The following is a 23,439-nucleotide window of genomic DNA, read 5'->3' on the forward strand; positions in this document are numbered from 1 at the left end:
TCATCTTAACTAAATTTTCAATGTGGAAAACTAGACATCAATGTTGGACTGTATCCCTGTTTCTTTCCTGTATTTCTATGTAATTCTATTCAATTCTCTGCCTTGCCAAAGTCATTCCTTTCCATTCTCAATTGCACATACCAGCACTTACTTTCTAGGGCAGAATCCTAGTTATTTTTCAAAGATTTTCATATCTATTTAGTGTTTTTCTTCTTGAATGAATAATTAAACAATGCGTGGGAGGAAGATGCAGCATATGTCCGTCCTTAAGAAATAAAAATCCAATTTATTTTCTGAAAGTCTTTACAAATTTTTTACACATTTTCAAGGACTTAGATCTTTGAACATGTAGAGACAGAATCGGTCCTAACCAGTCCTGACTAAGTTGCATGTCAACATGAAAAACATCAGATCAGAAAGAAATTAAACTCAGTAGCAGCCTACAGTGCTTGGAATCAAAGGGATCACATCCAGTTAGTCAGAATTTATCAACAACTCACACTGTAATAGACTTCAAAGAGGTCATAAAAGCAAAGTTAGACTTTCCAAATACTGTAAGCCAAAATCAGAAAGTGCTTGAGAAACACAACAGGATCTGTGGAGAGAGAGAAGCAAAGTTAAAATTTTGAGTCTGACATGTCCAAAGGTGTGCAGGTTAGATAGATTGGTCATGCCACCTTGTTTGGAGAATCCAGGGATGTGTAGGCTAGTTAGATTAACTATGGTAATTGCAAGATTAAGTGGGTAGGGTAGGGAGCTGGGCTTGGGTGAGATGCTCTTCAGAGGGTCAGTGAGACTCGATGGGCCGAATGGCCTCTTTCTATACTGTAGGAATTTTATGATAAAGTGCTTCCACAATTCTATAATAACTCTTCTTTGGAACCATATCTACATCCAAGCTTCTCCACAGGTTCCTTTCACTGTGCAGATGCTGAGCACCACCACCAAATTTGTGTCTCATGTCTATTCACAGCTGAACGGTGCTAAAATTACTGAAAAAAACCCCTTTCTTATTTGTGTGATAGCTGCTTTACTTATTATTTGGAAACTTAGGTTCTACAGTAAATGGAACCATGTATAGCTTTATGTTTGATGTTTATGTCTATGTCGTGTAGGTTAAGGGGAGACTTCATTTTAACTTAGTTTTTAAGCTCTGTGATTAATGCAGATACTCTGGAAATTTGTTTACGTGCATTTAAATAAGGCTTTTAAAATGCTTGATGTGAATAATTCAGTGCTTTAAAAAAAACAAGGGTAAAAGAGAGAAAAATATTGGGCTGTTGCCCAGAAGTATCCTATAACACAATAAGATGGAGACAGAAATAAGTTTTTGTGGATTTTGTGGGCGGCACAGTGGCACAGTGGCTAGCACTGCTGCCTCACAGCGCCAGAGACCCGGGTTCAATTCCCACCTCAGGCGACTCCCTGTGTGGAGTTTGCACATTCTCCCTGTGTCTGCGTGGGTTTCCTCCGGGTGCTCCGGTTTCCTCCCACAATCCAAAAATGTGCAGGTTAGGTGAATTGGCCATGCTAAATTGCCTGTAGTGTTAGGTGAAGGGGTAAATGTAGGAGAATGGGTCTGGGTGGGTTACGCTTCAGCGGGTCGGTGTGGACTTGTTGGGCCAAAGGGCCTGTTTCCACACTGTAAGTAATCTAATCTAATCTAAAAAAGTTGTCTGTCAGAAAGAAACAGAACAATCTGGAACATCAGTGAATGTGCAGATTTCTTTCAGAGCATGAAGCAAGCCATTCACAAAGAAATATCTTACCGGTTACCATTGACCAGAAACTGAACTGGACTAATCATATAAATACAGTGGCTGCAAGAATGGATCAGATGCTAGGCATCCTGTGGTGAACAACTCCCCTCCTGATTCTCTAAAGCCTGACAACCATCCATAAGGCACAAGTCATGATTGTGATGGAATACTCCCAACTTGCCTGGATAATTGCAGATGCAACAATAATCAAAAAGCTTGACACCATCAGGACAAAATAGCCTCGTTGATTGGCACTACATCCACAACACTCACTCCCTTCACCACATACACGCAGTTGTTGCAGTAAGTACCATCTATAAGTTGCACTGCAGAAATTCCCCAAGGCTTCCTAGACAACACCTTCCAAGTCCATGCCCACTATCATCTAGAGAGACAAAGGCATCAGAAACTTGGAACCACTTGCAATGTTTCCCCCCCAAGTCATTCACTACCCTTACTTAGAAATATATCACTGTTCCTTCACTGTAACTGGGTCAAAATTCTGGAACACCCTCCCCATCAGCATTATGGATCTCCCTCCAGCAAACGGACTGCAGTGGGTTAAGAAAGCAGCTCACCACCACCCTCTTAAAGGCAATTAGGAATGAGGAATAAATGCGGGCTACATCCCTGAATGAATGAAAATGAAGCCTGTAACATCGGTAATGCAATTTAGCAGTCTCCAAAACAGTCATCCAGAAGAAAAGAATACCTGAGTGGCTTAGAAATTAGAAAGAGAAAAGCTCCAGCTATGGAAGGTTTTAAGGTGCCAGACAGGAAGACATCCTAAAGAGTGTTGATTGCAAGAATTTATGAAATAGGTTAAGAGTAAGTTAATTGTGCTAGCAGTTTTTTTGAGGGTCTCCTTAAGATAATAGCATGGAAAGAGTTCAATAGCAGCCAAAAATAACCTAAGTACAACTGAACAAGCAACTTTAAAGTGTAAATAGGATGACTTTTCACTGAGGTTTGACTACCTGTAAGGTTATTGTGAGGGTAAAAATGTTGAAGCTTTATTTTTTAAAATTGTAATATAATTGTGGCACATACTTATTATATAGCATAAAATGCATGTAGTTTTCTTTGTGTGTTATAAACTTATGGTAAATCACTAGAATTTGATTTGACCAGTATTATCATCAATCAGAATCATAGCTTCCATAATGTAATTATCAAGGAGAATATTCACACGACAAAGCCTTGAGTGAGCCATCACCTCACTGCAAAAGATTATTTCGTTATTTATATTTTATTTTGAGAATGTATTAATTTGATTTCATTCCAAAGTCTCTAATATATTTTTGTGCAAAACACAGTGCACTAAATGCTGCAGATCCTCAATTATCCAGCAACTTCCATTACCCAGTAGAAAGTTATACCTCCGTTTCAGCAAGTAATAGGAAGAAAGTTTTCAGGGAACTAAATGGTCAGCCATGGATGTTGAAGGCATTCTGCTGCAGTTGCCCGTTCTTCTGGTATAAACCTGAGCATTTGATGGAGAAAATCTGAAAATATAGCTGCATCTGCCAAGGGAAACTCATATTTCTCTACAAGTACATCGTACAATCCCCAGTGCCTTAATGTCTTGATATGACGTAGCTCACCTGAGAACAGAAACAGAACCAAAAGTAACATGTTGGTGTAGTATTGTTTCAATTTTATGCAGTTGCAATTGGACATTCAATTGGACATTATACCTATTCAACACTACTTTATGTTTATTATTTTGAGAAATCTTGCAGATTATGTTAATTTTTATTTCATGGTAAGTTCCTAATCCCCAATAGCTCCATAATTTCAATCAATGAGATGACTAACTAAAGGGAGGTGGGAAGGGATAACTGGATGTAAATCCAACAGAAAAATCAGAAGATATCTCCTGTCAGGTTAATTTATAAAGCATTATTGGACAAAATCAATACATTCCAGACTTAAGATACCATTTATGAGGGAATATGTTTGTAAAGATATAATCTGAGAGATGCTGCTGGTGAAAATGTCTTGCACATTTTCCACCTACAAATTGGTTCAGTGTGTTTCTCTGAGTCAAAAGGGTTGTAATCCAAAGTCCACTATAGAAGCTCCATGAGAAAATGCCATATTACCAGAGATGTCAACCTTTACAGAAATATTAACACAAGGTCACACTTTTCAATTCATGCAAACACAAAAGATATGATGGAGACTGCTGATTTTGGATTGTTTAGAGCTATCATTCAGCAAAAGATCTTTGGGTCTTCTGGAACAATAGTAATGTCTCTACTGTTCCAGTTATAGCTACAAATCTGCTCCATGGCCTTTTCCTTCCCAGTATGCTTCCCAAACTAATTCAAGTCATAGAATCATAGAGGTGTACAGCACGGACACAGACCCTTTAATCCAACATGCCCAAGCCGACCAGATATCCTAAAATTAATCTAGTGCCAGTTGCCAGCATTTGATCCACATCCCTCTAAACCCTTCATATTCATATACACATTCAGATGCCTTTTAAATGTTGTAATTGTACCAGCCTCCACCACTTCCGATGGCATCTCATTCCATACACGTACCACCCTCTGCGTGAAAATGTTGCCCCTTAGGTCCCTTTTAAATCTTTCCCCTCTCACTTTAAACCTATGTCCTCTAGTCTGGACTCCCCCACCCAGGAAAAGACCTTGTCTATTTACTCTATCCGTGCTCCTCATGATTTTATAAACCTGTATAAGATCACACCTCACCTCTGATGGTCCAGGGAAAACAGCCCCAGCTTATTCAGCATCTCCCTATACTCAAATCCTCTAACCTTGGCAACATCCTTGTAAATCTTTTCTGAACTCTTTCAAGCTTCACAACATCCTTCTGATAGGAGGAAGCCCAGAACTTCACTCAATATTCCAAACATGGCCTAACCAATGTCCTGTACAGCCGCAACATGATCGCCCATCTCCTGTACCCAATGCTCTGATGAATAAAGGAAAGCGTACTAAATGCCTTCTTCACTATCCTATCTACCTGCAACTCCACTTTCAAGGAACTATGAATCTGCACTCCATGGTCTCTTTGTTTAGCAACACTCCCCAGACCTTAACATTAAGTGTATAAGCACCTCACATTTATTTAAATTAAACTCCATCTACCAATACTTGGTCTATTGGCCCGTCTGATCAAGATCCATTGTATTCTTACAAACTTGAATAAGTCCCACTTTTTTCCTTTTCAGCTTCCAGTATTCCAAACAAATGTTTCCTACCTCATTACAATAGAAACATCTTGGCTTCTGATTTTCTTTCCTGTCTCAATACTTCCCTTTCTGACCTGAAGATGAGACCGTTGGGTATTTCCATTCTTAACCCTGGTTATTTGCCTCCCTTTAACTTTTCCAGTTTCTATTCCTTTGAATTTGTGAGGATGACAGAAGAAAAGGTTTTTTTTTGGGATCTGTTCATAATCAGCATCAATTATTGCTGCCTATCTAACAGTTGAAATTGGTTGGTCTTCAACAGGAGTTTTTATTATAGAAGGTTACTAAATTTTAAAAGTTTTAAATTCTTCTTGCACCATTGAACTTTGGCCCGCTCCTCCTTCATAGCTCCATAGTTCCCTTTATTCAACAGAAGTACTGTCACTTCCGACTGTATTCTCTCCCTCTCAAATTGCAGATTGAAGCTTATTGTATTATGGTCACTACTTCCCAATGGCTTCTTCACTTCGAGGTCTCTGACCAATTCTGGTTCGTTACACAATACCAGATCCAGAATTGCCTTCTCCCTGGTCGGCTCCAGCACCAGCTGCTCTAAGAATTCATCTCTGAGGCACTCCACAAAGTCTCTTTCTTGAGGCCCAATACCATCCTGATTCTCCCAGTCTACCTGCATGTTAAAATCCTCCCATAACAACTGTAGTGACATCTTTGCGACAGGCCAATTTCAGCTCCTGATTTAACTTACATCCGACATCCAGACTACTGTTTGGGGGCCTGTAGATGACTCCCAAGAGGGTCTTTTTACCCTTAGTATTTCGAAGCTCTATCCACACTGACTCTACATCCCCTGACTCTAGGTCCTCCCGCGCAAGGGACTGAATATCGTCCCTTACCAATAAGGCCACCCCACCCCCTCTGCCCGTCAGTCTGTCCTTACGATAGCATGTGTAGCCTTGAATATTCATTTCCCAGGCCCTGTCCACTTGAAGCCACGTCTCAGTTATCCCCACAATATCGTATCTGCCAATTTCCAAAAGAGCCTCAAGCTCATCCATCTTATGTCTAATGCTTCGTGCATTCATGTATAGTATTTTTAATTTGTTACTGGTCTCACCCATCCCATCAACCCTTATTTCACTCAACCTTACAGCATGATGCCTTTCCGAGTTTTCTGCCTCATTGATACAGTTGTCTTTCTTGACTTCTCTTGTTCTAACTTTCCCTTCAATTTCCTTTTTAAACATCCAGCTTGTCCCCTCCCCCCCGCTACTTAGTTTAAATGTAGCGGTGTTGCAGTAGAAAACCTGCCTGCCAGAATGCTGGTCCCTAACCTATTAAGGTGCAAGCCGTCTGTCTTGTAGAATTTATGCTTACCACAAAATATACCCCAGTGGTCCAAGAACTTAAATCCTTGCTTCCTGCCCTTGAGTTTCGAAGACTGAGAGGGGATCTGATTGAGACTTATAAGATTATTAAAGTATTGGACACTCTGGCAGTAGGAAACATATTTCCACTGATGGGTGAGTGCCGAACCAGAGGACACAGCTTAAAAATACGGGGTAGACCATTTAGGACAGAGGTCAGGAGAAACTTCTTCCTCCAGAGAGTGGTGGCTGTGTGGAATGCTCTGCCCCAGAGGGCAGTGGAGGCCCACTCTCTGGATTCATTTAAGAAAGAGTTGGATAGAGCTCTCAAAGATAGTGGAATCAAGGGTTATGGAGATAAGGCAGGAACAGGATACTGATTAGGAATGATCAGCCATGATTATATTGAATGGCGGTGCAGGCTCGAAGGGCTGAATGGCCTACTCCTGCACCTATTGTCTATTATCTATTGTCTAATAACCTCTCTGAGAGCTTCAGATGTAGTTTAAATTATAATGCCTTATCAACTTATCAAAACTACGTTTCTCAACCCTTTTGAATTCAATATAGTTTGTCCCGTTGCTTCCTTAAATTCCAAAACCTTTGCTTAAATGCTTCAGGCACTAATTCATATGCAGCCAGTTCGGCTTTGATCACTGATTATAGTCCTGAGGAACCTTATCTGCCAGTGAGGGATAGATTTCCTGTGCTTTTCCTGTCAACTTACTCTTCATAAACAATGGCCAGTCCTTTTCTGTTCAATTCACTTGTCCAGACATTTTTTTCAAAAGATGTAAAGAATGACTCCACATCCTTTTCCTCATTACAGAATTGCCTTAAATATTTTCTTACTGGAGTTCAAATTATGACTCAAATTCTCCCCACCATAGTCTGCATCAGCATCTGATGTCTCCTGTCTCAACTGCACTATTTTAATCTTATATTTAAATTCTCTCACTTTCTCATTTTGCAATCCTCATTCTAATTTTCTCATGTCCATTCTCTTAAATTCCATTTTCTTTTCCTTCTCTTCTTGTCTTTCCTTCTCCTTCTCTGCCCTTTCCCTGATTGCTTTTCTTTCTCTCTTGTCTTCAGTTTTTTTTATTATTTCTCTCCACATACTCAAGCTGCTTGAAGTGTAATTGAATGTCACCTGATTCCAGTATTTCCCTATCTGAAGTAGTTCTCATACAGACTTATAAAACCACGACAGGCAGAAATAAGGTGAATAGCAAGGGTCTTTACCTCAGGGTGGGGGAGTTCAAAACTAGAGAGCATGTTTTTAAAGTGAGAGGAAAAGGTTTAAAAGGGACCTGAGAGGCAACTTTTTCATGCAATGGGTGGTTCATATATGGAATGAACTGCCAGAGGAAGTGGTAGATGCATATAAAAGACATTTGGACAGATACGTGAATAGGAAAGATTTAGAGGGATATGGGCCAAATGCAGGTAAATGGGAGTAGTTTAGTTTGAGAAACTTGGTCAGCATGGATGAATTGGAATGAAGGGTCTGTTTCAGTGCTGTATGTTCTATGCTATGCATGACTCCATGAATCTATTTTGTCTTTCATTTGAATCCAAGTGCTATGGTCTTAAAGACATTATCTCTGCCTTTTTAGGCAATGCTACCTCCAATTTACCAGATAAAGTCAATTGACTTTGGTTTTGAAATGTTATTTAAGATTGCTAGTGATAATTCTGCCGCCTAAGGAAGTCTTTTGCTGTTTCCAGTGCAGTGCCTTAAAGGTGCAGTTGCAATAGTCTGACTGGACCGAAGGGCTGCTCTGAAATAGACAACTGGTGGTGGTTTAATCTGCGGGTCTCCATACCTTCGGCAAGTGGAGAGGATAAGAAAGAGTTGGATATAAGAATTGAACCCACTCATAAAGCCATAGAGTAATACAGTAAGGAAACAGGCCCTTTGGCCCAAACTGGTCCATGTTGAGCATGGTGCCCACTCAGTTTATTCCAATTACCCGCATTTGCTCCATATCCCTCTAAACCCTTCCCATCCACGTGCCTATCCAAATGTTGTAACTGCCTGTTCTCTGGCAGCCCACTCCAAATACGCAACATACTCTGCGTGAAGAAGTTGCCCCTCAGGTCCTTCTTAAATCTTTCCCCTCTCACCTTAAACTTATGCCCTTTAGTTTTCAATTCCCCATCTCAGGGAGAAAGAATATCTGCATTCATCCTATCTATGCCTCTCATGATTTTATACACCTCAATATGGTCAACCCTCATTCTCCTGCATTCTAAGGAATATAGTCCTATGCTGGCCAACCTCTCCCTGTAACTCAGGCCTACTAGTCCTGGCAACATCCTCGTAAATCTTGTTTGTACTCTTTCCAGTTTAACTATGTCATTCCTATAACAGGGTGACCAAAACTGTACACAATACCCCATGTGCGGCATCACCAATGACTTATACAACTGTAACATTATGACCCAACTTGTATTCAATGCCTCAACTGATTAAGGCCAGCATGCTAAATGCCTTTTTCACCATCCCCGTCTACCTGCGATGCCACTTTCAATGAACTGTGTACTTATACTCCTAGGCATTCTGTTCCACAATACTCCATTTACTAATAGGACCATACCTTTTACTGTATAAGTCCTACCTTGGTTTGACTTTCCAAAGTGTAACATTTCTCTGTACTGAATTCCACTTCCCAATACTCAGCCCACTTCCCCATCTCACCAAGATCCCTCTGTAATGTTTGATAACTTTCCTCACTATCAATGATAACTCCTAATTTTGTATCATCCGGAAATTTACTAATGATGCCTTGTACATTCACATCCAGATCATTTATGTAAATAGTAAATAACAAAGGGCCCAGCACTGACCCCTGTGGCACACCTCTGGTCACAGGCCTCCAGTCTGAGAAACAACCTTCAACCATCACCCTCTGCTTCCTACCAACGATCCAATTTTGAATCCAATTAGCTCCCTAGAGCCCATGCAACCTAAACTTCATGACTAGCCTGCCGTGCAGGACCTTGTCAAAGGCCTTACTAAAGTCCATACAGACAACATCCACTGCCCTACCCTCACCTATCCTTTTGGTTACCTCTTCAAAAATTCCAAAAGATTTGTAAGACATAATTTCCTGAGGACAAATCCATGCTGACTATCCCTAATCAGACCTTGACTATCCCTAATCAGACCTTGACTATCCAAATGTTGGAAGAAGTAAGGACTGCAGATGCTGGAGATCAGAGTCGAAAAGTGTGTTGCTGGAAAAATACAGCAGGTCAGGCAGCATCCGAGGAGCAGGAGCATCAACGTTTTGGGCAGAAGCTCTTCATCAGGAATGTGAGGGAGGGAAAGGGGACAAAGAGATAAATAGAAGAGTGGGAGTGAGGTAGCTGGGAAGGTGATAGTTAGATGCCAGATGGGGGCTGATGGTGTAAGGTTGAAGGGGAGGGTGGAGCGGATAAGTTGGAAAGAAGATGAACAGGTCTGGTCAGGTCCAAATTGTGATGGTCTGATTGTAGTCTTGAACTGTCCTATCTGTCGATTTTCGTTCCCCCCTATATGCTCCATCTTTCCCTCTGACCTATCACCATCACCCCCCCCCCCCCAACCTGCATCTACCTATCGCCTTCCCAGCTACCTCACTCCCCCATTCCCACCCTTCTATTTATCTCCCAGCCCCCTTCCCCCCCGCACCTCCCACCCCAACCATCACATTCCTGATGAAGGGCGTATGCCAAAACGTTGATTCTCCTGCTCCTCAGATGCTGCCTGACCCACTGTGCTTTTCCAGCACCACACTATCCAAATGTTGGTTGATCCTGTCCCTCAGTATCCTCTCCAATAACTTGCCTACCACTGATGTCAGGTTGACTGGTCTATAGTTCCCTGGCTTGCCTTTGCTACCTTCCTTGAACAATGGAATAATATTAGTCACTCTCTAGTCTTCTAGTGTAACCCTAATCTAATCCTCACCTTAACTCTAATCTTTCTGTATGTTTGTTTGTCTCTCTCTCTCTCTCTCTAGATGTGCCTGTGTCTCTGTGACTCATTTCAGTTTCTAACCCGCTCAGTGAACTTCGAACCTATTAGTTTAACTTGTTACTAACCCTTCATTCTTGATTATCTGCGCATCCTATTGCAGGAACCTGCAGCCATAACAGAGTTCAAAATAGGCATTGAGTTCCTTGCTCTGAAATTATGTAGCCATCCTAGTAAATCCTGTTTTTAAAAAAACACTTCTTTCTCATTGCTGTTAACAGTTTTCAAAGATACAAAAATAAAAATCACACGGTCCTTGCGCTACCTCTAGACCTGAAGGTCTGAGTTGAAGTCCAAGCTCAGGATGCAGTGGCCACTAAAGTCTGTCATAATGTGATTTTATTAAAAAAGTAAAAGATAGCTTACAATGTCAAATGAGTCTCAGAGGCAAGTGACCCAGAGATATAACTGAAAAAAAACATTAGACTCGAAGAAACTATGATGGGTATTCCTGGAATTGGAAGTGAGATATGTTACCCACCTGAGTCTTTGGCACATGGAGAGTTTCGAAACTCCTAGCAGGAGTTAGTCACTTGTGTGCTAGCCAATTGATGCATAGACATATACAGTTCAATGTAAAAAGCAATCACACTATATGGTATGGTGTAGTATTGAGTGACACAGCTTAATCATTTTTTTTTTAGATAACCAGTTACACCTAATGTAGCAGATATTCGACTTCACCTCAATGTTACTGAGGAAAGAAGCTGTGAAATTGCATGCATGAATTGGGGAAAGAGATACTTGGGCCTAGCCATAGTCAAACTAAGACCAATGCACTGATTTATCAGGTGGCCTTTAAAATACAATATTGGAGAATTATAGACTTTACAGATAATAATTTGTACTTAACACAGTTCGGGATTTATATGATTTGGAGGTGCCAGTGTTGGACTGGGGTGGACAAAGTTAAAATCACAAAATCAGGTTATAGTCCAACAGGTTGATTTGGAAGCACTAGCTTTCGGAGCACTGTTCCTTCATCAACTGGTTGTGATTGATATTATCTGTTACCATACCTTTCAGGTTGAAAAATTCTTTGGAGTACTTTCCAGATAATGCACAATTCAATGGGATTCTCCCCAGCAGTTCAATAATATGTGCAACATGATCTGTTTTGGAAAAGAACAGGGGAGAAGGAATGGAAGATGAGCAAAGAAAAATAAAGGAAAGCAACATCTACTTACATGATTGAGTAAGATGCTTTATAGCAAATCTTAAAACCTATTTAACTATTAATCTCTCTATGCCTGAGTAGGTGGGTTCACTAAAATCCACTTGTGAAATAACCATAACGAGGGTATGCATTGCCCAAGTCAAAGTATCAGTCTGTGCCAGTGCATGTAGAAGAGAAATGGTGTGCTTGTAGAGTGAGACAGTGCATAGCAATAAAACAGATACCAAAAAGGTCAGAAAATAAGTTATAAACAGCCAAGGACAAAAGGACAAAATTCCTGCATGGGCCTTGGAATTGGTTTGTGGATCTGCTATGTCTTGTGCTTTGATATCACACTGAGTTTGGGTTCTTTTTACCATTCCATTCCATTCTAACAGCAAGCCTCCACAGCCGTACTGCATTAGAGTAATAGAGTTGTTCAGCATGGAAACAGACCCTTCAGTTCAGCTTGTCCATGCCAACCCAAATATCCTAAATTAATTCTGTCAATAATGCGTCGACATTTTATGTATTCCACATTGCCTTCTTCGGTTGGTTTTGGCACACTGCTCCAGGTAACACCTGTGTCTAATGCATATTAAGGAAATATGTGACTGGATATATTTTGACCCTGCCTGTAACACCCCATGCCAGGAATTCCAATATATTAGAAACAGTGGAATCCTATTTGGTCCAAGAACCAATCCAAATTTAACATCCGCTTCCATGCATGAGACCCCTCAGACGCTCCACAACAAATCTACCCTCCCAAAATCCTGGAAGTTTTAGCTCCATAGAGATTAATATGTGACAGAGAAATATTTAACTGCCATGGAAACTGACTGACAGAAAAAAAATGTTCCGAGTGAGAAATAGATGAGAAAGCAACAAACATCTTAATTGACACGTTATCGCAGTGCCTTGGAATCAAGATTGATGGTCAGGCTAAGCGAGTCCTCAGATGGCAGAGAAGCTGAATTTTGGATTCATAAGTTTGTCCCCAGTGGTGGGGTTGATGGGGGTGGGGGTGGGAGTGGTACATTGTTGTGTGGAGAAATGGAACTCATGATCCCAGGATTGTCTTCCTTCCTTTTTCTTTGCTGTTGTCATTCCACTTTGCAGCCTCAATTGGCTTGCATCTTGATGGATCAAGAGGAACCATGTTAAGATGTTGACTGCTTTGTCCTCCCAGTCACTGCCATTAATACTTCCGCGCTTAAAGATGAGCTTCATCATAACCTTGCACCTTTTCCTTTTGCAAACCCCTCCACCCCCTTTGAGGGTTGGCCAATGGAGAGCAGAGAAAAGAGAAGCTGCTGAGGGAGGTAATTTTTGGGTATCTGAACAGAACAGTCCAGGTTCTTCAGGAGCAGGGCTTCGATACTGGTAGATGCAGCTTCCTGGAGGACGCTCACATTGGTCCAGCAAAAAATACACAAAATGTAGCAAAGAGAGTAATAGAAAAGACTGACCTAAGCAGTCAGATGAAGATGAAAGCAACATACTGCGGATACTGGAAGCCTGAAATAAAAACAGAAAACACTGGAAACACTCAGCAGGCCAGGCAGCACCTCTAGAGAGGGGAACAAAGGCCAATGGCCCACTCTGATGAAAGATCATCAATCTGAAACATGAAGTCTTTTTCTCTTCACTGATGCTACCGGACCAACTGAGTTTTCCAGCATTGTCTGTTCTCATTTTGTGCCAGATAAAGCGTGGGCAGAATTTGAGACAGAAAAATGAAACTCAGATATATCATGATGATAGGTGTGTGCGCGTGCGCACAATTGTGTTAGAGAGAGAGAGAGAGTGTGTGTGTGAGAGAAAGACAGACAGACAGTGTGTATGTATATATGTGTGTGTGTGTTTGTTCATATTTGTTTAGCTATTGGATACTGACATGAGGTGGAAGGTCAGGTAACACATGTTGAGCATTTAGCCAGCATGGCAGTCTGAATATTGTGACATCTGCAGTTGGATTTATGACTTTGTGTGTGTTTATTTTTAGCTTGGGATGTGACATAAGCAACAGGGTGGCACAGTAGCTCAGTGGTTAGCACTGCTGCCTGGCAGCACCAGGGACCCAGATTTGATTCGACCTTTGGGTGACTGTCTGTGTGGAGTTTGTGCATTCTCCCCATGCCTGCATGTGTTTCCTCCGGGTGCTTTGGTTTCCTCCCACAGTCCAAAGATGTGTGGGTTAGATGGATTGGTCATGCTAAATTGCTCACAGTGTTCAGAAATGTGCAAGTGAAGTGGGTTAGCCATGGGAAATGCAGGGATAGGGTAGGGGGATAGGTCTAGGTGGGATGCTCTTTAGAGAGTCAATGTGGACTCAATGGGCCGAATGGACTGTTTCCACACCATAGGGATTCTATAAATATGAAAATATTTAAGATCATGTCAGCATTTGCTGAAGCTGATATGTCTGCAATATGAGGAATTCAGCTATTTGATCCCATGGGTGATTCAGTAGTGTTAGCATGAAACAGAAAGTTCAAAGCATGTGCTGACAGTTACAGTCTGTGAGGATCAACAATGGTGCAGAAAGTCCAATAAACTGGCCTTCAGTGCAGGGGCGTCGATGAAGGAATGTTTCAAGGCATTGACTGACAGGGGAGCAAAGGCAGTTTATGAATGTGTAGTGAAAGGCAAGACGGGTCATTTGAAAGGCACATTTTCTTTCGGATGAAACACAAAGAGAGCATTGGTAGATGAATTTGCAACTTGTTTGAGGCACGTAACTCATGGATATGATTACATTTTGATGGCTCTGAATAATCAGATAATGGATCGGGTGGTCCAACAATGCATGTTGGACAAGCTGAGGTGCAGGCCACTGGAACGAGGAGGTGAATTAACGTTGGATGACACTTTGAAAATAGTAGCTGCATTGGAAGCAGTGGATGGACAATTTCATAGCAAGAAACTTGTCCTCACCACCACCAGTGGCACAGCAAATGCTGAGGTGAACTGAGTAACCCAATGGAATCCAGGTATACATAAATATAAACAGCAAAACACTGGTAGAGAGTGTTTCAGGTGTGGCAATTTGGAACATGATGGAAAAGATGCAGTTGCTCTACCAAGGGGGAAAAAAGCATAAATTTCAGGGGGAAAGACAACTTTGCTAAGAAGTGCAGAAGCAAAACTATAGAGAGAGGAAAGCCCAGCAAACAATGTAAAGGAAAAGGAGGTGAGAATTGTGAGATGCATTGAAGCAGATACAGAGTGAGGACATGAATAGCAATTGTGGATACATGATTTTGGTCAATCCTGAGAATGTTCCAGTATTATTGGTGAGGTGGATTTGAGTATTATTGTAGATTCTGGCAGCAACAGTGACATCATTTGCAGGGCACTGTGGGAGGAAGTGAAGACAAGGAAAATCAAAGGAGATCTTGAAAATTTCAAAGATGTATCCTCACACATCAGAAATAATGCTTCAAACCGTTAGCTGTTTCCCTGAGGATGTGACAACTGGAGATCAGAGTGTAGAGACAGAACTTGGAGTAATTGAGGACAATAATGAATCTCTTCTAAGTAGAGAAACTGCCCAAGCCTTGGAGTGCTGTACATCACATTAAATGTGAATTCTGTGAAGACCCATGCAAAGTTAAGAAAGAAGTCTGGATCAGATTGGAGGTTGCACAGCTACTAAGTGGCATTAACCATTGCTGAGAATATGATGCCTGTAGTTACACCTTTTGATCTGAGAGGCAAAATTGAGGGATAGATCAAAGAACTGATTAATGAAGGCATCTTGAAGCCTGTTGACGTGGATGAGCCCTGTTGCAGTTGTGTTCTTATGCGACAAGTGAATGGAGTAACAGTGGAAGAAAGTCACCCAATTTGCACTAAGGAAAAATGATTTCAGGAAATGTCAACAAGTATTTTCCAAATTAAACTTAAAATCAGAATTCCATCAGCTGTTTCATCCTGTTTCTTGGATGATGACAACTTTTTATCATTCATTGTGGACTTTACTAACACAGGAGATTCAGATCTGGCATCAGCATGGAAGCAGAGATTTCCCAACACAAAACCTTGGGATCCCAGGAACAACTAATATCTCAGATGGCATCATTATTCATGACGCTAATGCGAGGAACACTTTGAGAGATTCGGGTTAGTGCCTGTATTAGCTAGATTGCAGTCGGCAGAGTTTATGGTAAAGGCATGTTTTCATTTGAGTACATGTGGCAATAAACCAAATTCAAATTATTGCAACAGAGTGACTATCAGTCATTCTAATCACACAATATGCCGTGATACATTTCATAGACCACTTGAAGACTACATGCAAGTGACAAGCATTCAGTATCATAAAGCAACCCCTAAAGAGCCATAGGCATAAGGGGAAGTGGAACCACCAAACCAGTCCTATGGAAATGGATGAGGATTGTTCAGGTTGAAGACAAAGACTGTAAGGAAGCATGTTACGACATGGGGTAAAAACCCCTTGCTAATTTAAACCAGCAACACAGAAAAGATTTATCCCGTGCAGCAACCTGTGAAAATTTGAGAGGCAAAGAACTATCCCAAAAGTCACTATTTAAAGTAAAAATTAACAACTTTTTTTTAGTCTAGCAAAGAATATGAACTAACTACTATTTATAACTCATTTACCTAAACCTATCTATTACCCTCCCCTCTACAATACTGGTCTGATAAACCCCCCCCCGATTAGGAGTTATTGAAAAATTCAAATTTCAAAAACAGCCAGCAGTCGAATCTTTTCTTTGAAAGCAAATCCACAGAGGAAGATACAATGTTGGTGTCAATGTTTTTTCTGTGCAAACTCCTTCTCTTGACAGTTACCTCTCAGAGAGTTCTCACTAGCAGCCTACATCTGTTGGGCAATTGGCAGTTCTCCTTCAACTGTTCAATTTTTTCCTGTTTAATACCCCAAAACATCAGATCATTTCATTGGTTATAATATTGTCAAAATACCAAATTCAAATTTGATTGGAGTTTAGTATCTTGGGACATAATTTAAAGTGATTGGCTGAATTTGAATTTGTTTTTGTCTCCTAGCAATCTAACCAGTGCTAGCTGTTCTGACCAAGCATTGTATTGTTACCTTGTTCTGGACTATCTGCGCCTCTCTAAGTTCTTGCTAGCTTTCAACTCTCTTAAAGGTGCAGTACCGCTTACACCCTTCATAACAAGGCATTACTGTCATATATGGCCATGTATAGAGTAACCCCACACATAATGATGGGAAAAAGCCCAACTAAATTGTTATTTAGACTCAAAATACACTCCTAGATACCAGACCTGAGGAACATCAATGTTGATAAGGAAGCTTACGATGGAGATTCTGAGAAAAACAGTGCTTCAAAGTTTTATAGAGACTACAGGAAAGAAGATGAGAGGTGATGAAATATTGTTTGAGGAAGATAGATACAGTATTTTACCCCAAGCTGTACATTGCCAAGGAGGGAATTAGGGTAACAGTGCCGTCACCCAGAAGAGTACTACATAACAACAATTCTTAATGTGTCAGTAGATATCAGTGTGACCAAGATAAAGCAGCAGATGAACCAGCTGTAAGAACTGAAGCAATGCTGACATTCAGCAATCAAAAAGTCTATACCAGCAATGCCAAGAGCAAGCAGTCAGCATCAGTCCAAAGGGATAAACACTGGTCACGATTAGGAAATATCATTGTTAGCTCCTAAGGCAACAGGCAGATCATGCCAAAATGATATGACTTTAAGACAATTTATAATCATTTAGTGACAGAACATGAAATTAGAAATAGCATTTCCAGAAAGTGAAGTGCTGAGCAAAAGATGAAAACTATACTGGGCTGAGATGCACTGAACATACCTGAAATTTGTAATTGAAGAAATGCAATTAAACAGTGAGTTGAGAAAACAATGATTTGATCAGCTTATTTGATCAATTTATTGATGCATATTTGGCATGGGGTGCAATCTAAGCTGCATATATCAAGCAGAAAAACCAATGGACAGGACAGGTCTTTGGTCTAATAAGGGAGGGGTATCGTGAGTGAGTGAGTGAGAGAGAGAGAGACAGACAGACAGACAGACAGAGAAACAGAGAGAGAGTTTGTGTGGGTGAATGAGAGAGAGGAAGAGAGAGAGTGTGAGTGTGTGAACATATGGGATCCATTGACCTGGACATAGAAGGTCAGATGCCACATGGTGGCAAGTTACCCAGCATGAGTAATCTGACACTAGGAGATAGATTTGAGTGTTGTCAGCCTGAGGTGTGACAAAGCTGAAAATGTGTTGCTGGAAAAGCGCAGCAGGTCGGGCAGCATCCAAGGAACAGGAGAATCGACGTTTCGGGCATAAGCCCTTCTTCAGGAATGGTTCAGAGAACACCTCTGGGACACCCGGACCAACCAACCCAACCACCCCGTGGCTCAACACTTCAACTCCCCCTCCACTCCACCAAGGACATGCAGGTCCTTGGACTCCTCCATCGCCAGACCATAGCAACACGACAGTTGGAGGAAGAGCGCCTCATCTTCCGCCTAGGAACCCTCCAACCACAAGGGATGAACTCAGATTTCTCCAGTTTCCTCATTTCCCCTCCCCCCACCTTGTCTCAGTCAAATCTCTTGAACTCAGCATCGCCTTCCTAACCTGCAATCTTCTTCCTGACCTCTCCGCCCCCACCCCACTCCAGCCTATCACCCTCACCTTGATTTCCTTCCACCTATCGCATTTCCAACGCCCCTCCCCCAAGTCCCTCCTCCCTACCTTTTATCTTAACCTGCTGGGCACACTTTCCTCATTCCTGAAGAAGGGCTTATGCCCGAAACGTCGATTCTCCTGTTCCTTGGATGCTGCCTGACCTGCTGCGCTTTTCCAGCAACACATTTTCAGCTCTGATCTCCAGCATCTGCAGTCCTCACTTTCTCCTCGAGGTATGACAAAGCAGAACAAATAGATGATATAGAGCATAGCAAGATAATGAAAGCAACTTTGAGTGCAATCAACTCAACCTGGTTATTATTTTGTACAGTTAAGTCACTCATTACACACAACATTCATGCACTTGTGGCTCACCAAAGATTGACAAGCAAGCCAAGGGATATATTGTTTATTATTAGAAGTACATAACTGGAATTTCATTCTGAGTCCCAATTCCTGAAGAGGATCATAATGGCAAACAATTGGTAAAAATTGGAATATATGTTTTAGGTCCAGTTACCGTTACAACCGTCACTGCTACTCAAAGATCCTAGGAGAAGAACATTCATAATTCCTCCCTTAATGTTAATTTATTCTATTTGTATCACAAACTATTTTTGTGCATCAACTGTCTTTTCTTTTTCTTCTCTCTTTCTCTCAATACAGTACAATCCTTCAAGCAAAGGATGCCACCCAATCTCAGCTAGTGTGGCTGTGCAACTAACTACTGAAAGATTCCTCAAAAAGTGGGCCAAATAGATTCTCTGTTTGACTTTTTTCTCTCTTACTATTGGGAATTATCTCCATGTGAAAGCATTGCTGAGGCAGGAAAATTACCCCAGAAATCTTGGGAGTTAGTCTGCATTTTATCCCTACATAACGGGTGGCACGGTGGCTCAATGGTTAGCCCTGCTGCCTCACAGCGCCAGGGACCTGGGTTTGATTCCAGTTTCAGGTGATTGTCTGTGTTGAGTTTGCATTCTCTCACCATGTCTGCATGGGTTTCTTCTGGGTTCTCTGGTTTCCTCCTTCAATCCAAAAATGTGCAGGTTAGATGAATTGGCCACACTAAATTGCCCATAGTGTTCAGGGATGTGTAGGTTAGGTGCCTTAGTTAGGGGTAAATGTAGAGTATTAGGGTAGGGGAATGGGTATGGGTGGGTTACTCTTCAGAATTTCAGTGTGGACTTGGGCCAAATGGCCTGTTTCCACACTGTAGGGATTCTATGATAACTCAGAAGATTGGTTCACTTGTGGACTATTATTTATACTGAATAAATCTATCATTAACAAAATAGGCATCTCACTGGCAGAATCAGGCAAAATTTAGGCTGCTGGACCCAAAGGAACTGCATAAATGATCAATTGTATGTAACTGGGTCAATGTTTCTATCTATGATTGTAAATTCAATTCAATGTGGGTTAATGATAGGTATTTCAATTTTGTGAAATCTTCCTTAAAACAAAGCAAGTCACGTAAGTGTTGGAAATTTAACATTTGCCATGTCTTTCATCCAAAAATCATTTAAAAACTCAGGAAGAAGGTTAGTCATTTTTTTCCCATGTTCATGATATGCACAGTTTAAGAAGGAGAGTCCTAAATATTATTGATACTTTAAATTGCCATGCTAGTCAGCCTGATTTGCTTTCCAAGTTACATTTCAAACCTAATGTGCAAATATAGAGATGGCCAGGATGTTCTGTACATTCCCATTTGATTTATATCAGGTCAGTAGTAGACAGTGGTATTGTGGGATAGCACTGGATTAGTAATCCAGAAGTCTCGACTAAATCTCTGGGAACATGGGTTCAAATCAGCAGTAGCTGGTGGAACCTGAAATAATGAAATAGGGAATTGAAAACTGTTCTTTGTAATGGTGACCGCAATTGCCATAAAAATCGAACTGGATCACAAATGTGTTTTACAGAAGCAAGTCTGCCAATCTTGCTTGATCTGACCTGCATGCAAGTCCAGGACTAGAGCAATATGGTTGCCTCTTAACTGCTGTTTGCAATGACGAGCAAGCTACTCCATTCAAGGGCCATTAGGGATGGGCAACAAATGTTACCTTTACCAGTGATGCTCATGTCCCATGAAATAATTAAGAAAAGGTCTTATAAGTGGTTGGTTTATGTGTAAGTATGAGCATCATGCCAAATGTGCCAAGATGCTTCTTGGAATGAATTCATTTCAAACTCACTGCCTGTTATTCATACAAATGTAGCAGCTATTCCAAATCCATGCTTTCAGGCAAATAAGTAAATAGTTTTACTAAACATTTTTACTAAAACATAATGAGTGTTTTAGTAGAAATGTTGACTAGGATGTCAGTATTACTCACGTTCAATGGTCAGTGTTGGAATGGAATGGTCAAGTAGTACTCTATACCACTTCCATTACGCAGGAACAGTGTATGTTACATGTTGGTCCATTACAGTTGATGGGGAGAAATGACTTTCATGAAAGATCATAGAAGATACAGGTATGTAGAGAGAGAGAGAGAGAGAGAGACCCCACTCCATTCCCCCACCACCCCACTTGCCCCACCCCCAACCCTCCAAAACAGACAGTACTGCATTTCAACCCTTACCAGCACTGAGGAACAAATAATACTGAAGGAGGCTGGTAAAACGCCAATTTTAACACATTAATCGTGAAATAGTGTCAATGACAGAGAGGTATTCTATACTTTGTACTTGTGAGTGATCATCATTTCCTAATGTCACATGAGTGAGATTCCAGTTCTTCATTTGCAAATTATGAATTAGAAGATGTTCCCTTACCCTCATCTTGAGTGAAGGTCTTTCCAGGTCGAGGGTCAAATAGGTACTCGCCTGTTGCCAGTTCAAATGCCTGCGCAAGTAAAAAGAGACCTCTGTCATTTCCTGTTTGATTAGATTAGATTCCCTACTGTGTGGAAACAGGCTCTTCAGCCCAAAAAGTCCACACCGACCCTCCGAAGAGTAACCCACCCAGACCTAGTTCCCACTGACTAATGCACCTAACACTATGGACAATTTGGCATGGCCAATTCACCTGACCTGCACATCTTCAGACTGTGGGAAGAAACCCACACAGACACAGGGAGAATGTGCAAACTTCACACAGACAGTCACCCAAGGTTGGAATCAAACCTGGGTAGCTGGTGCTGTAAGGCAGCAGTGCTAACCACTGAGCCACTGTGCCACCCCAGTCTGCATTACTAATGGAATAAAATCTGACAATTTCACATTCAGTTAGTTTTGAATTGTAAAACAATAAAGATGATCCCTGAGGGGTGAATTGAACAAATATTAGTGACAGTGCCTGAAGCATCAGCAAAAGTAATTGTGGGAATATGTTATTTCATAAAAATTAATGAATGCTGCTTCACAGATTTGCTCCAGTGAGTGATTCTCGCTGTAATTTTTTAACCGAAACTGGGCTTGTCTAGAGAATCATAGAATCAAACATTGCAGAACAAACCTGACAAATCTGTACTGCCAAAGCTACATTAATTCTCCTTGAAAGTGGAGTTGCAGGTAGACAGGGTCATGAAGAAGACGTTTGGTACACTTGCCTTTCTTGGATAGTGCATTGACAATAGGAATTGGGAGGTCATGCTGTGGCTGTACAGGACATTAGTTAGGCCACTTTTGGAATACTGCGTTCAATTTTGGTCTCCTTGCTATAGAAAAGATATTGGGAAACTTGAAAGGGTTCAGAAAAGGTTCACAAGAATGTTGCCAGAGTTGGAGGGTTTGAGCGAGAGGGAGAGGCTGATTAGGCTGGGGCTATTTTCCCTGGAATGTTGGAGGCTGAGGGGCGATTTTATAGAAGCTTATAAAATCATGAGGGACATGGATAGGGTAAATAGTCAAGGTCTTTTCCCCAGGGTCAGGGAATCCAAAACTAGGGGGCATAGTTTTAAGGTGAGAGGGGCAAGATTTAAATGGGACCTAAAGGGTAAGTTTTTCACAGAGGGTGGTGCATGTATGGAATGAGCTACCAGAGGAAGTGGTGGAGATTGGTACAATTACAAGGTATCTGGATGGATATATGAATAAGAAGGGTGTGAATGAATATAGGCCAAATGCTGGCGAATGGAGCTAGATTAATTCAGGATATCTGGTCAGCATGGACGCGTTGGATCAAAGGGTCTGTTTCCATGCTGTACATCTCTATGACTTCATAACTCTAGTTCCACTTTCCAGCATTTAGCCCATAGCCTTTAACATAATGACATTTCAAGTGTTCCACCAAGTACTTTTCAAAAACTGAACAGTTACCCATCACTGTTATCCTTCCAGGCAGTGGATTCCGGATTCACACCACCCTCTGGCTGAAAAATATTTTCCCCAATTCCACTCTAAACTTTTCACCTTTTGTGGGCGGCACGGTGGCCCAGTGGTTAGCACTGCTGCCTCACAGCGCCAGAGACCCGGCTTCAATTCCCGCCGCAGGCGACTGACTGTGTGGAGTTTGCACGTTCTCCCCGTGTCTGCATGGGTTTCCTCCGGGTGCTCCGGTTTCCTCCCACAGTCCAAAGATGTGCAGGTCAGGTGAATTGGCCATGCTAAATTGCCCATAGTGTTAGGTAAGGGGTAAATGTAGGGGTATGGGTGGGTTGCGCTTCGGCAGGTCGGTGTGGACTTGTTGGGCTGAAGGGTCTGTTTCCACACTGTAATGTAATGTAATCTAAAAGTGTTCCCCCATGTTATTGACCCTTCAATTAAGGGAACAGCTGCTTTCTATTCATCTTGTCCAAAATCTAAAGAAGTATCTGCACAGAAGTTTACCTCACATGAAGAGAAAGCAGAAGAAGGGTCTGTTCTGTTCTGAAGAAGGGTCATTGTACCTGCAATCTTAACCCTGTTTTTCTCTCTCCACAGATGCTGCTAGATCTGCTGAGATTTTCCAGCAATTTCTGTTTACTTTTCTGATTTCCAGCATCCACAGTTCATTCCTTTTTTTTGTTTAATGTTTAGCTCACAAGACTTGGCATGAACTTGATGGGCCAAATGTCCTCTTTCTGAGGAAGGGTCACTGCATCTGAAATGTTAACACTGATTCCTCTCCACAGATGCTGCCAGACCTGCTGAGTTTCTTAAGCAATTTCCATTTTTGTCCTCCTTGTGAGTTGTGCTGACTCAATCTAATTTACTCTCGCCCACTGCCCCAGGGATGGGAGAAAGAGATGCCATTCAATTGAGCAGGATGTGTCGTTTGGGGAGCTCAACACTTTTCTGACTCTCCTAACCAGCCTCTGTTGGGAAAAATGCCATTCCCATCTGCAAGTT

The 23,439-nt window shown here is 41.5% G+C and overlaps 1 protein-coding gene across 4 annotated transcripts in view; it reads right to left on the minus strand.

Annotated features, from left to right (window-relative positions):
• Positions 1-281: 281 nt before the first annotated feature.
• LOC122558878 (SRSF protein kinase 3-like) overlaps positions 282-23,439 on the minus strand; it is a 55,986-nt gene continuing 32,828 nt past the window's right edge. For 3 of the 4 annotated variants that reach the window (XM_043707779.2, XM_087994150.1, XM_043707783.2), the window contains 3 exons: positions 20,944-21,013; positions 11,352-11,444; positions 282-3,364 (listed from right to left, as the gene is read on the minus strand). In XM_043707779.2, coding sequence (XP_043563714.2) covers positions 3,180-3,364; positions 11,352-11,444; positions 20,944-21,013 — 348 coding nt within the window. In that variant the 3' untranslated portion in view covers positions 282-3,179. The remainder of the gene's footprint in view (positions 3,365-11,351; positions 11,445-20,943; positions 21,014-23,439) is intronic. The other variant, XM_087994149.1, reaches the window with a different exon arrangement.

Source organism: Chiloscyllium plagiosum, unplaced genomic scaffold (genome assembly GCF_037043375.1).
Source record: "Chiloscyllium plagiosum isolate Xiang-an unplaced genomic scaffold, Cpla_swu_hap1 HiC_scaffold_14, whole genome shotgun sequence".
Taxonomy (NCBI): domain Eukaryota; kingdom Metazoa; phylum Chordata; class Chondrichthyes; order Orectolobiformes; family Hemiscylliidae; genus Chiloscyllium; species Chiloscyllium plagiosum.